The 13486-nt window shown below is 41.9% G+C and overlaps 3 protein-coding genes across 3 annotated transcripts; all 3 read left to right on the forward strand.

Moving 5' to 3' along the window:
• Nucleotides 1-2122: 2122 nt before the first annotated feature.
• LOC106747185 (odorant receptor 22c-like) lies at nucleotides 2123-4368 on the forward strand. Its single transcript, XM_014624532.1, has 6 exons — nucleotides 2123-2373; nucleotides 2774-3125; nucleotides 3438-3668; nucleotides 3809-3922; nucleotides 3979-4134; nucleotides 4300-4368. The coding sequence occupies exons 1-6, from the start codon at nucleotides 2123-2125 to the stop codon at nucleotides 4366-4368; spliced, it is 1173 nt and encodes a 390-aa protein (XP_014480018.1).
• Nucleotides 4369-5926: 1558 nt separating this feature from the next.
• LOC106747186 (odorant receptor 67c-like) lies at nucleotides 5927-8387 on the forward strand. The gene is made up of 6 exons (XM_014624533.1): nucleotides 5927-6069; nucleotides 6850-7201; nucleotides 7475-7705; nucleotides 7854-7967; nucleotides 8025-8180; nucleotides 8337-8387. The coding sequence occupies exons 1-6, from the start codon at nucleotides 5927-5929 to the stop codon at nucleotides 8385-8387; spliced, it is 1047 nt and encodes a 348-aa protein (XP_014480019.1).
• Nucleotides 8388-9725: 1338 nt separating this feature from the next.
• On the forward strand, nucleotides 9726-12791 carry LOC106747204 (odorant receptor 4-like). Its single transcript, XM_014624551.1, has 6 exons — nucleotides 9726-9853; nucleotides 10638-10833; nucleotides 11748-11978; nucleotides 12168-12281; nucleotides 12363-12518; nucleotides 12741-12791. The coding sequence occupies exons 1-6, from the start codon at nucleotides 9744-9746 to the stop codon at nucleotides 12789-12791; spliced, it is 858 nt and encodes a 285-aa protein (XP_014480037.1). The 5' UTR covers nucleotides 9726-9743.
• The last annotated feature ends 695 nt before the right edge of the window (nucleotides 12792-13486 follow it).

A 13486-nucleotide genomic window follows, 5' to 3' on the forward strand; every position in this document is an offset into this window, starting at 1 on the left:
TGCTATTATATATTAGTGTGAATAATAATATTTTGGACAATAGAATTCGTTAGTAAGCTGCAAATATATCAAGTTTGTTGTAAATGATAGTTTTCAATTTTCTATTCGTTTTCCTCGAGTTAAATATACTAAATATTAACTCTCTATATGTCGTGCGACGTACACTCGTCGTTGTGAGTGTGTTTGCTACCTTCCCGCCACTGCGGCGTGGAATTATAATTTTGTCGAGGTTCGTACCATCGCGACTAACTTGTCCCTCCTCTCGTGATTCTCTCCAAGTAGCAATGAAACTTTTTCACCTCGCACTGGATACGCAGGCGGAAAAGCCCTGGAAAGCTGCAGTCCCGCACCGCCGCTTGTTGCATTTTTCAGCGGCCATGCGGTTGCATCGTCCATGGTCGGAGACATGACGGGGAACAATACGCTGTCCTGAACTTTTCAAATCTCGCAATGCGACTGACAGGATTATCGTCACACATGGCTCTAACTACGACCAACTTCGCGTACCTGGCTATGGAAACGTAAACGGTGAGCGACCGATGTTCGGTAACGTAGCAGTGGACTCCCTCCGCTCCCCTGAATTCTCTGCGAGTTTACGCGAAGAAGGATCGCGGGAGACGCCATACAGATTACTCGGTGTTTCACGCGATGTGAACTAACTCATGAGATCTCAATGTACATTATGCGTTAGTAACATCATTCGCGTGCACCAAAACTCGATATTTTTACTACCAGCCGCCAGCGCTTTGCGTGATTAGCAATTTTTCTATTCAGAGACAGGACGGGATTTTTCATATTCAAGTATTTGAGCGCGTGTTAATCATCTAGGAGTATCGTTTGCGGAAATATTAACTCGCGATAATATATCCGACTTGTAGTACATAAGCACAAGCCTGCAAATATAACAATCATAATAATTTCATCACGCGCGCGTGATAAAAAATGTCTCGCACAATGATTACATCGGTTGCAGGAGTAGAACGCAAAAGACAGGCATCGACATAATAGCTACTACGACCGACTCAGCTTAACCGTTTTAGTGCCAGGGGTTTTTAAAAATCCGTGTCGGATTGTGCCATGCTTCGTTCATTTATCTGCGAGTAATGCCGATCGACGCGATCGCGCTGCTCTTGTTTTTCGTCGAAATATGCCGCTCGGCGCGCTCGCGCTTCATTTCATCAGTCATATCAGAAACGTAAATTAAATAAAAACAGCTCATTTATGCAGGTGGTTTACGATTATTTAAAAAAAAAAAGTAATTACGAGAGGAAACTCTGATATGACTCACGACGAGCTACATTCGGAACCGAGCGCGTTGCGAATTGACGATCGTGACCAAACATCGCGGCACATTTCACTACAGTACGCGAACAGCGCGATCGCGCTGCGTGGCGCTAAAACGGTTAATATAATAATAATCGAGCATGCTGATGACCCAACAGAAGGCATTAGTTTTTCTCGAGGACAAATAATATCATCAGACATTCGTCTCGATTACGAAGAAGGATCGCATGTCGAGATTCACCCCTCCTCATCGCCCCTTCGCGTCCACCACTGTCATCGGCGACCGATTCCATCCTTCTCGGGAGCACCCTGGTTTACGACACCTTGAGTCACGATTTCCGCATCTGAAGTCCCCTTCATGTCGTGACAAGCATCACGCAATGATCACGCGACTCTACTTCGAGTTTTCTCTTCTGTTTCCCATCGCCACTGACTGGTACGTTTCCTTCAAGAGTGAAACTTTTTACTCATAAGTTCACGTTTCAACGTGGCCGACCGGGAGTACACCATGGTGCTTGCGATTCGTGGAAGGTACGTTTCTCCTCGGGAACGCCCTACCTTGCCTGCTGCATTTTTTAAATGACCGTTCGATGACATAGCAAGTTCGACGACGGGTAGGAAAGTACGCGCTTACTTCTTACTTCAATCCGGAAGCTATTGTGCGTCGAGCAATTACACTTTTGTACGCGGTGTCTTGTCAGTAATATTTAATGAGCGGTGTTCTGAGCGGGCAATGACACGGGCGTGCGTTCGAACGTCGATCCAAAGGAGAGAGATTTAGTGTACGCTCGACTGCCTCGTAACGCTGTTGGGCTGGCGTGTTTTCGAAGAAAGAAAAATGCGGACAAGCACCTTCAGTCGGATAGTGAAGGCCGGGCTTCGCTTTTTCGGAATCTGGCCGTATTTACCGTTGACCTGGCTGGTCCGATCGTATTGGATCATATCGTTAGTTACGGTGCAGGTCTTTCAAAACATCTACGTAGTAAACAACGAACCGAGTAGCTTCTCTGAGTTCATGGACGGAGTGGGCAGCGCTGTGACGCACTCATTCATGATGATAAAACTCATTATCCTGTGGGTCAATCAAAGGTAAGACGCGATTATGTTAAAGACCCCGTTGTCCAGATACATCTGCGCTCCTAACACGAGCGAGGCGAGCGGAAGATGCAAGGAGAAAAAAATAGATACAGTTCTTGAAAAATGTAAAGTGTAAATCACTCTGAGCACTGATATGAAGAATGTCACGCGGATGTGATCGGTGTGTAGTTTGTATCCCAAAATGGTCCGTTGTATTTCATAATTAGCAAAATAATAGTGGTCTATATTAGTTTTTAGTTAGTATATTTAAAGTCTTAATAATCAATCTAGATAGTTCTTATTAGTTTTTACTAGTTTCTATCAATGAGAGGTTACTTTATTTTATATAATCAGTAGACACGATAGTCGACAGTGTTGGACAAACTACAAAGTCAAATTTGATATTCCGTAGAAAATTCAGAGATATATTGCAAATGATGACGGCTGATTGGCAGAATCATATGTCGAAACATCAGCCCCTGAACATCATGACAAAAACGGCATTCCTCGCACGCCGCATGTCTAGAATAATCGTAGGCTGGAATCTCTGCAACGTGGTCATGTACAGTCTTGGGGTCATCGCCGCCAACGTGGGCGATCCCGAGAAATGGGAACCGTACAATCGGGAGCTCATTCTTAAAATGAAATTCCCGTTCGAGATTAGCACGCATACTATTTACGTAGTTGTCACGGTGGTCCAGTTTATCCATTTGGTGTTCATCGGCTTCATTTTGGGCATTCTCCATTCACTTCTCGCTACTCTGGTTAGTCCGAGCGTCTTTAAAACATATATATATGTGTATAATACACGGATCCTTAAATTGTTCCTTAAATATAAAACATTTTAGCAGCTGGAGAAACTGCTGTAATACTTATCTAAAATTAATTTGTTAAGAGCGGGCTATATAAATTTAATTATAAAAATCGCATACGTAGTACTACTGTGTCTAGTCTGTAACAAAACGACCGGACCACTTTGAGACCTCAGATTGTTATTATGTGATCATCATACACAAAATGTGCTTCAATCCAAACCGCATGAGCAAGTTCGTCTAAAAGTTCATTTATTAAGACAGATACTTCATATCGGTGGTCAAATCGAAATTCTTCAAGACTGGTTGAAGAGCGCATTTTCCAGAAACAAGTCGGAACAGTCGGACGAGATTACGCCGCAACTGTTGATCACAAAGCATCAGCAGATTATCATGTTCTCGGAGAACATCGAAAATCTCTACACGTCCATCGCATTCATGGTACTATTGTCGGACACCATGATCATTTGTTGTTTAGGATTCGTCATCGTCACTGTGAGTGTCTTAATTAAGAGTGATCTTCTGTAGTTTGTTAGATCGCGTAAAAAGCCGTTAACGATTATTCATATTGCAAGAATACTACATTTTGTACATTCGTATCGAACAATTCCGAATCGCTCACGTGAATATTACAGTCGCTCAATGAACCCAACGCCGCGGCGATTTTGGTGAAATGTATCATGTTCTACATCACGATGAACTTTGAAGTATTTTTATACTGCTACGCCGGCGAGTACCTGAGCGCTAAGGTTAGCATTGTTAGCGATTTTAATGATTCACAAATCCGTGCCAGTTTTTCTTTCAGAGCAAACTGATCGGCGACGCAGCATATGATTCTCTCTGGTATAACGTCGCGGCGAAGAACCGTCGGATCGTGTTGTTCGTCGTTTTGAGGTCACAAAAACGTCTGACGATTACTTGCGGGAAGATCATGGACCTCACTTTGGAACGTTTCACCAGCGTAAGATTCGTTTTGCTTTTATCTATCTTGTCGTGTGAACTGTATTTTTCATGAGCGTCCGTTAACAACTTCAATTGACACCGAGAGCTGGAAAACGAGCCGTTTCATCATGTGATCGAAGTAAGTAGAATATGTCTGCTTATTTGACGAGACATAATGTTGTAGGTTATGAAGGCATCGGCGTCGTACATGTCGGTGCTTTTGGCGATGTATTCAAGGCGTTTAGCATATTGACGATACTATTTTATATTAATGCGAAAAATAATATTTTGGACAATAGAATTCGTTAGTGAGCTGCAAATATATCAAGTTTGCTGTAAATGATAGTTTTCAATTTTCTATTCATTTTCCCCGAGTTAAATATATTAAACATTATTTCCCTATATGTCGTGCGACATACACTCGTCGTTAGTGTATGTGGAATTATAATTTCGTCGAGGTTCGTACCATCGCGACCAACTTGTCCCTCCTCTCGTGATTCTCTCCAAGTAGCAATGAAACTTTTCCACCTCGCACTGGACACGCAGGCGGAAAAGCCCTTGAAAGCTGCAGTCCCGCACCGTCGCATGTTGCATTTTTCAGCGGCCACGCGGTTGCATCGTCCATGGTCGGAGATTTGACGGGGAACAATACACTGTCCTGAACTTTTCAAATCCTGCATTGCAACTGCCAGGATTATCGTCACACATGGCTCTAACTACGACCAACTTCGCGTACCTGGCTATAGAAACGTAAACGGTGAGCGATCGATGTTCGGTAACGCAGCAGTCATCTCCCTCCGCTCCCCGAATTTTCCGCGAGTTTACGCGAAGAAGGATCGCGATAGACGCCGTACAGATTACTCGTTTTTTCACACGATATGAACTAACTCATTAGGTTTCAATGTACTTGATGTGTTAGTAACATCGTTCGCGTGCACCAAAACCCGATATTTTTACTACCAGCCACCAGCGCTTTGCGTTATTAACAATTTTCCTATTCTGCGACAGGACGGGTTTTTTTATATTTGAGTATTTATGCGCGTGTTAACCATCTAGGAGTATCGTTTGCGGAAATATCGACTCGCGATAATATTATATCCGACTTGTAGTACATAAGCATAAGGCTACAAATATAATAATGATAATAATTTTATCGCGCACGCATGATAAAAAGTATCACGCACGACGATTGCAGGAGTGGAACGCAAAAGACATTGAAGCTGCTACGACCGATTCAGCTTGATATAATAATGATCGAACATGCCGATGACCCAACAGAAGGCATTAGTTTTTCTCGAGAGCAGATAATATCATCAGACATTCGTCATAAGTTCGCGGTTCAACGTGGCCGACCGGGAGTGCACCATGGTGCTGGCGACTCGTGGAAGGTACGTTTCTCCTCGGGAACGCCCTACCTTGCCTGTTGCATTTTTTAAATGACCGTTCAATGACATATCAAGTTCGACGACGGGTAGGAAAGTACGCGCTTGCTTCTTACTTCAATTCAGAAACTATTATGCGTCTAGCAATTACACTTTTGTACGCGGTATGTTGTCAGTAATATTTAACGAGCGGCGTTCTGAACGGGCAATGACACGGACATGCGTTCGAATGTCGATTCAAAGGAGAGAGATTTAGTGAGGGTGTGAGCGCTCGGCTGTCTCGTATCGCTACTGGGCCGACGTGTTTTCGGGAAAAGAAGGATGCGGACAAGCACCTTTAGTCGGATAGTGGAAGCTGGGCTCCGCTTTTTCGGCATCTGGCCGTATTTACCGTCGACTTGGCTGGCCCGGTCGTACTGGATCATAACGATGGGCACGGCCCAAGTCTTTCAGTACACCTACGTAATCAACAACAAACCGGCCAGCTTCTCCGAGTTCATGGACGGAGTGAGCAACACGGTGACGCACTCACTCATATTGATCAAACTCATTGTTCTGTGGGTCAATCAAAGGTAAGACTTGTTTATATTAAGGTTGTCTGGATATATCTATGCTACGAACGCGATCGAGTGCGAAACATGCTATTATGTAAATCAGTGCTCGGAGTTAATTACACTTTCGAGACTAGGCCTATTTCCTTCCCTTTTGTCATTCCCTTGCTCGTTCATTGAGCGATACGACTGAAAGTTATTGCGCTCAACTTTAGAACCGACAACTTTATAAGACTTACAAGACCCTGTTTAATTTTTGCAAAGTTTTTTATTGAAATTAGTTTTCTATGCATGTTTTCTATCAACATGATTATACTATTAATGTTGCAACACAGAACAAAAATGACTATAGAATAAAAGTAGTTTTGCCATAAAAATTGATCAGTAATTAAGGAGCGCATCTCATAGGTCTTGTTTTATTGGTCCTTAAGTTATGGGTTGCGACAAGCGTTTGGTTCGACAGGCGAGTGGAAGATACAAAAGCAAAAAGGTAGACACAGATCTTGAAAATCAACTGGAACTAATTTCAAGCACTGTTGTAAAGAATATCACGCGATGTTATTGTCGGTGTGTAATTTATATCGCAAGTTGGTGCATTTTATCCAATAATTAGCAAAATAACTGCAGTCTATATTAATTTTTATTTAGTATATACTAGCTTGTAGTAATTAATTTTAATAATTAGCCTGTGTTAATTTGTATTAGTTTTTGCCAGTCAGTCGGTATATCAGTTTTGCGTAATCAGTAGCCACGACAGTCGATAGTTGGACAAACTTCAAAATCAAATTGGGTATTCCGTAGAACGTTTTGGGATATGTTGCGAATGATGTCGGCAGATTGGCAGAATCACGCGTCGAACCATCAGACTCGGAACATGATGACGAAAGCGGCATTTCTCTCACGCCGCATGTCGAGGATGATCGTCGCCCTGAATCTTTGCTCTGTGCTTCTCTACTCTTTTGGTATTATTGCCGCTAACGCGGGCGATCCCGAGAAATGGGAGCCGTACAATCGGGAGCTCATTCTTAAGATGAAATTCCCGTTCAAGATTAGCACACATACTATTTACGTGGCTATCACAGTGGTCCAATTCATCCATTTGGTGTTCCTCGGCTTCAATTTGAGCATTCTCAACTCACTTCTCGCTACTCTGGTTAGTCCAAGTTCCGCGAAACCGACTTTTCCGATTCAATATATACGAATAATGCTGAGATCCTCAAATTGTAAAATATTTTAGCAGTCACAGTTATTTAAAAAAATAGGCTATATTTTAGTTATACAAATCGCGAACTGATTGTCCTAGTCTGTAACGAAACGACCGGACCGGACTTTGGTCCTCAGAGTGTCATCATATAATCATCGCGACAAAAAATGCATTTCAATATAAACCGCACAAGCGAGTTTAAAAGTTCATTCATTAAGGCAGATCCTTCACATCGGTGGTCAGATCGAAATTCTTCAAGACTGGTTGAAGAGAGCATTTTCCAGAAACGGGTCAGAACCGTCGGATAAGATCACGCCGCAACTGTTGATCATGAAGCATCAGCAGATTATCACGTTCTCGGAGAACATCGAGAAACTTTACACATACATCGCACTCATGATACTGCTGTCGGACACCATGATCATTTGTTGCTTAGGATTCGTCATCGCCATTGTAAGTATCCCGGTCGAAAGTAATTCTCGTTCGGTTTGTCAGATACGGGTGTGACATGAAAGCCATTAGCGAGTGTTCAGATTGAAAGGACATCCTATTGTGTGCATTAAAATCGAACAATACCGAACCGTTCCCGTAAATATTACAGTCGTTCAATGAGCCCAACGCCGCGGCGATTTTGGTAAAGTGCATATTATTCTACATCGCTATGAACGTGGATGTGTTCATGTACTGCTACGCCGGCGAGTACCTGAGCGCTAAGGTTAGCATTTTCAGAGATTTTAACGATTCACTAATCTGTCTAGCTTTTCTTTCTCAGAGCAAACTGATCGGTAACGCGGCATACAATTCTCTCTGGTATGACGTTGCTGCGAAGAACAGTCAGATCGTGGTGTTCGTCATTTTGAGGTCGCAGAAACTAATGACGATCACGTGCGGGAAGATCATGGAACTCTCTTTGGAACGCTTCACCAGCGTAAGATTCATTTCGCACTTGACTATCTCGCCGTATGATATATTTTTTTACAAGTGTCCGTTAAGAACTTCAATTGACACCGAAAGCGAGAAAATGAGCTGTTTCATCGGGTGACCGAAGGGTCGTCTGCTTATTTGACGAGCTATAATATTGTAGGTTGTGAAGGCATCGGCGTCGTACATGTCGGTGCTTTTGGCGATGTACTGAAGTGATATAATATATTGACGATGCTATTATTTATTAGTGCGAGAAATAATATTTTGGACAATAGGATTCTAGGTTTAGTAAGCTGCAAATATATAAAGTTTGTTGTAAATGACAGTCTTCAATTCTATTCATTTTCCGTGAGTTAAGTATTAAACATTATTTATGTTTTCTCTCACCAGAAAGGCGCATCATAATTGCAAGTTCAAAGTTGAGATATAAAAATCCCGCCCGTGTTACATACTTATTTTTACGGTTTTCAATAATATCGGCAACGCAACGGTAATGATCTACCCAAACCTTCCTACCTAAACACTCACGATTTTTTTCCGCAGCTCTCGATCCGTACATCCACAACGTAACGATTTTCCGCAGTGAGAAAACTTCCGCAACTTCGCTTTCTCTTAGTATTTCATGTTTGCATTTTCGAGTATTACTTTTCCACAGTTGCCAACGCCTCCCTTGACGTACGTTCTATCCATCACGACGCCCTTTGAGTCACGTCGTAATTGGCTCTTGCTTCTTGTTATCGCATAATTATAAGTTGACTTATTTATTTTCGCAAGAAAGAAACAGGTTTACATCCAGAGATGTGATTCGGAAGCGAAATTTCGCGATGTTCATTTTCAACGTGGAAAAGTCGAGAAGGAGAGTCAAGAGCTTGAAACTGTTAACTTAAAAACTTCTTTTGTCTCCCATCGCATTTCCCGACGTACACGGGCAGTCATTATCGTGCTCGTACCTCCTCGCAAATATCCGCGACCAGCGTGGACTATTATCTTAGTGTAGTTCGTTTCACTGGAACAAATTCGCGCGATGCGTTTCCCCTCCACAGAAGCGCGAAACTTTTCAACATCGCTCCGAGCGACTCGTGGAAGCTGCATTTCCAAGTTTGTCGCTCGTTGCATTTTTAAAGCGGCAATGCATTGTCCACGCATGGGTCACGACGGACGGCAGGAAGTAACAGCCCCTCGTCACTCAGAGTTGTGATTGTCCGGCTGGGACCGTTTGCATGTGGGGCTTCAAGTTCGGCAAACTTTCCGTATGTAGCGATAGGAATACTTAACGAGTGTCTGTGCGATTGGTCGGTGTTTGACGACACAGAAGTCGACTCCTCCTCTCCGGATTGCCCGGAGTGTGCGGAGGGTGATCTGATCGCAGGAAGGCAAGGGCAACGACCCGGTCGCCGCGTTGCCCGCGTTGTCCTCAGGGTACATGAAGACGAGCACGGTCAGTCGCGTGGTAGAGATCGGTCTACGCGCCTACGGTATCTGGCCGTATTCGCCATCGACCGTTCTCTACCGCCTGTTTTGGATCGTTGTGTTCGGCACGGTTCAGATCTCACAGTATCAGTACGTGATGATACAGTATCAATCCGACAGTTTACCCGACTTCATGGACGGAATGAGCAGCGCTATGACGTACACTCTGATGTTCGTAAAACTCGCGATTCTGTGGGCCAATCAACGGTAAGACGTGCCTCGTGTAACTCGCAGTTATTATTTCATTGGTGTGCAATGCCGGCTCTTTCGGAACTTCTCATCTTTACTGTAACGACAGATGCTCCGATAAATTCTGGTTGCCGGGTTTGAAAAATATTTTAAATATTCTTAATACATATTTTTTTATTCGTACCGAGCAATCTTGTGTGTAGGAATTTTTTGTTGGATTTATATAAAATTATGTTATATTATTGTTCTTTGTGTGTTTATACTTCTTCGACATACGAAATAATAAAGTTAAACGTTAGCACAACAGTAGAGCGCACATGAAATGCAAAAATTAAAATCAAAATCTAATTGAAGTAAATACAGGAAGGAAATATGTGTGGAAAATTAATGAACGGCATAATTAAATTAAACGTAAACACGAGATATCTGGTTAAAGTAGGTAGAATTGTCGAGGATGCACAATGACCAAGCGTTTGAAGGAGGTCATCGATTCGTTATTAGGTGCTTCCGTGAGAATGTAAAATAATATATGCATATTGCTCTCTCATTGTTCACGTTTAACTTGTCATTAACATTCACTCGAAAGAAAGGTACAAATACCAGCGCTGAAAGAAAATCGCGGTCGGTTGAATCCGATCATCCGTAGAACTTTTTCCGATATACTGCAAATGATGGCCGCGGACTGGAGAAATTGCAGCTTGAACAATCACAGTCTACGCATCACGACCGACAAGGCGAAACTGTCGCACCGCTTCTCGCATTGGATCATCGGCCTCCAATTGATCGCCATAACGCTTTATAGCTGCGGCGTTCTTGCCGTCAACACCGGTGAAGTGCAACGGATGAACGTATCCGCGCGGGAACAAATCTTGAAAATGAAGCTGCCGTTCAAGGTCAACACGTCTCCCGTGTACTTACTGATCACGATACTTCAGTTCCTGCACTTAGTCTTGTGCGGCTGCGGGATCTCCATGGTGAATTCGCTCATCGTCACTCTGGTGAGTTCGTAATTTCGTAAATAACGTAAAACTATCTCTCATTTCTGCTCTGTTATGCAGGGTGTTCCGAAATTAGTCCGACAAATTTCGGGTGTTTATAAAGGATACCAAAACGAATAATTTTTATCAATAAACCTATGTCAAAAAATGAGTTCCGCACAGCGCAAGTAGGATATATTCCACAAATATCGTAAAAATATATAACGTATATTCTTAGAATATTCGATAATATTGTATCCTAAGTTTTCTAAGCTTCTATATCCTGAATATATCCCAAGGATATACGAGATATACCATGATGTACCGTGAGAGAGATGTTATAGAAATGTTTTTAGTATGTTGCGTATATCCAGAATATGTTCAGTATAAGAATAATATATTTACAACAGTCGTTCGAAATGTTGGCCATTTATATCTATTTCCTTCACAAATAAGATGTATATCACTCAGTTTATCAAAAAAAAAATTTCCATTTTGAATAGAAATTTCGGATAAGCAAATAAGCAATGCTGTGATATCGAACTTGCGAGGCAACGACAAACAATAATGATTCTACCTGTTTGAAAATTTCCAACAACTTTCAGTTTGATAAAGTAATATTTATTAATGATTTTATCAAAAGACAATGACAAAAATGAAAACCAAGAAAAATTTGATATTTCTATATTGAAATAAATAGCTAACACTTCGTGCAACTGCTAAATAATTCACCCTGATACTAGAACAGTTCACTTGGACATGAGTTTGTTGACAGAAATCATTTGTTTTGGTGTTTTTTGTAAGTACCTCAAATTTGTCGGTCTAATTTCGGGACACCTTGTATAACTAAAAGCTTTTTTTCCCGTTAATAAATAATTATTATTAAAGTGATGCAGTAACGCAAAGCTTTGTGATTACTAAAACGCGAACACTAGATACTTCACATTGGCGGTCAGATCGACGTTATGCGCGACTGGCTATCGACAGCCTTTTCCAAAAACGTGATAGGCACCGTGAATGGAATCACGATGAGGGCTTTGGTCACGAAGCACCAGCGGATTATCATGTTCTCGCAAAACATCGAGAATCTCTACACATACATCGCGCTAATACTATTCGTGTCGGATACCATCATCATATGCTGTTTAGGATTCATCATTGTTACAGTGAGTAACACCGACGAAAATCACGAGATTGTGATTGATATATTGAGAGATGGAAATTTCATATAGAACTATTCATAATACGACAACAATTGTAAATGTTAAGCCGAGTCTACTTGTCGCGTGTATCGTAATATGTCACGGCATCGAAAAGCTATGAATTATTTTTAATTATTTCGTTCGATATTACAGTCGATCGGCACACCAGATGGCCCGGCGATTTTGTTGAGATCCGTGTTATATTATATGGTGATGAATCTCGAGGCATTTATATTTTGCCTCGCCGGTGAATACCTGAACGCTAAGGTTTGCGTCTCCCGAATTCCACGAGGGTTTTTCCACTTATATAGAGAAAAATCTATGATCCGTTTGTTGCTTTCTTTCTAGAGCCAAATGATCGGTGATGCGGCTTACGATTCCCTTTGGTACGACTTCACTTCGAGCAAGAGTCGTATTGTATTGCTGCTGATCCTGCGATCGCAGAAACGTTTGACTATCACAATCGGGAAAATCATGGATCTCTCTTTGGAGCGCTTCACCAGCGTAAGATTTGATTTTCCGTTCTCTCTTTGTGCGTTCTCCGGTTCAACTATGTAGAATTCATACGGTGAATTTTGAATCAACACATATACATTTTCCAAATTAAAAATTATCGGTTTTTGTCGAAATATTTTCCGAATTAAATTATCATTTTCTTATGGAATTATTTATGATGTATGTTACTCATTAAAATTCACGTTGCGTCACCAGTGACTAACATTGCAGGTCGTGAAGGCATCGGCATCGTATATTTCCGTGTTATTGGCGATGTACTAAGGATCTGAAGCTCGATCGATAACAATATCTTGACAGTTTCATTATTCATATAGTAATATCAGTAACTGTAACAACATCGCCAACAACATCGATAGAATAGTATTCCAGTGATTATCACTACATTATTGTATATCCGCGTTTATTTCTGTGCCTGACTGAAATCCACTCATACGTTTCTTCTCGCGAAAGAGAGACATGTTGTGTCAGCTAATAAAAGCACCGAGAAAAAAAAAGACGATTACGTAACGAAAGTTCACGATGCTTAAGCTTAAGGTATTACACGAGAAAATTAATTCTTCCTAGATAACTGAGTTCTTACTTTTTACGAGCCGCTATAAACCCTTTAAAGCTTGATGTTGCAAATCGTCCACAAGGGAGGAGAGAGAGAAAAAGAGAGCGGAAAAGCGCTTAACGCTTTCTTTTACTACTTCGTTTCTACGTTCTTCAGGTACTGACTTACTTTTCACGATTATTGCGTGCAACCTCGTCCGACGTACGTTCGAGTAAGTTTCATCCGGGAAATTGCGCGATTTGCATTTTTTCTAGAGAATAAGTTACGAACGCGGGTTCGGTCAGGCTCGCTGTTGTACAGAAAGAATTCTCTACCGTTGCAGCGAGCGAAACGGAATCTTGGAAGGAGAAACTTTCGCTTCTACTTCCTTCCTTCTCCCCCCCCCCCCCCCCCCCCCCCCCCC

The sequence above is a fragment of the Dinoponera quadriceps genome, unplaced genomic scaffold (assembly GCF_001313825.1).
Source record: "Dinoponera quadriceps isolate SergipeBrazil2010 unplaced genomic scaffold, ASM131382v1 scaffold2131, whole genome shotgun sequence".
In the NCBI taxonomy this organism is placed as follows: domain Eukaryota; kingdom Metazoa; phylum Arthropoda; class Insecta; order Hymenoptera; family Formicidae; genus Dinoponera; species Dinoponera quadriceps.

Coding starts and splice junctions, on each gene's coding strand:
- LOC106747185 (XM_014624532.1), top strand. CDS start 2,123: ATGCGGACAAGCACCTTCAGTCGGATAGTGAAGGCCGGGCTTCGCTTT. Junction 3,669..3,808: donor TAGGATTCGTCATCGTCACT/GTGAGTGTCTTA, acceptor TGAATATTACAG/TCGCTCAATGAACCCAACGC. Junction 4,135..4,299: donor CTTTGGAACGTTTCACCAGC/GTAAGATTCGTT, acceptor ATAATGTTGTAG/GTTATGAAGGCATCGGCGTC.
- LOC106747186 (XM_014624533.1), top strand. CDS start 5,927: ATGGGCACGGCCCAAGTCTTTCAGTACACCTACGTAATCAACAACAAA. Junction 7,202..7,474: donor ACTCACTTCTCGCTACTCTG/GTTAGTCCAAGT, acceptor TCATTAAGGCAG/ATCCTTCACATCGGTGGTCA. Junction 7,968..8,024: donor GCGAGTACCTGAGCGCTAAG/GTTAGCATTTTC, acceptor TTTCTTTCTCAG/AGCAAACTGATCGGTAACGC.
- LOC106747204 (XM_014624551.1), top strand. CDS start 9,744: ATGATACAGTATCAATCCGACAGTTTACCCGACTTCATGGACGGAATG. Junction 11,979..12,167: donor TAGGATTCATCATTGTTACA/GTGAGTAACACC, acceptor TCGATATTACAG/TCGATCGGCACACCAGATGG. Junction 12,282..12,362: donor GTGAATACCTGAACGCTAAG/GTTTGCGTCTCC, acceptor CTTTCTTTCTAG/AGCCAAATGATCGGTGATGC.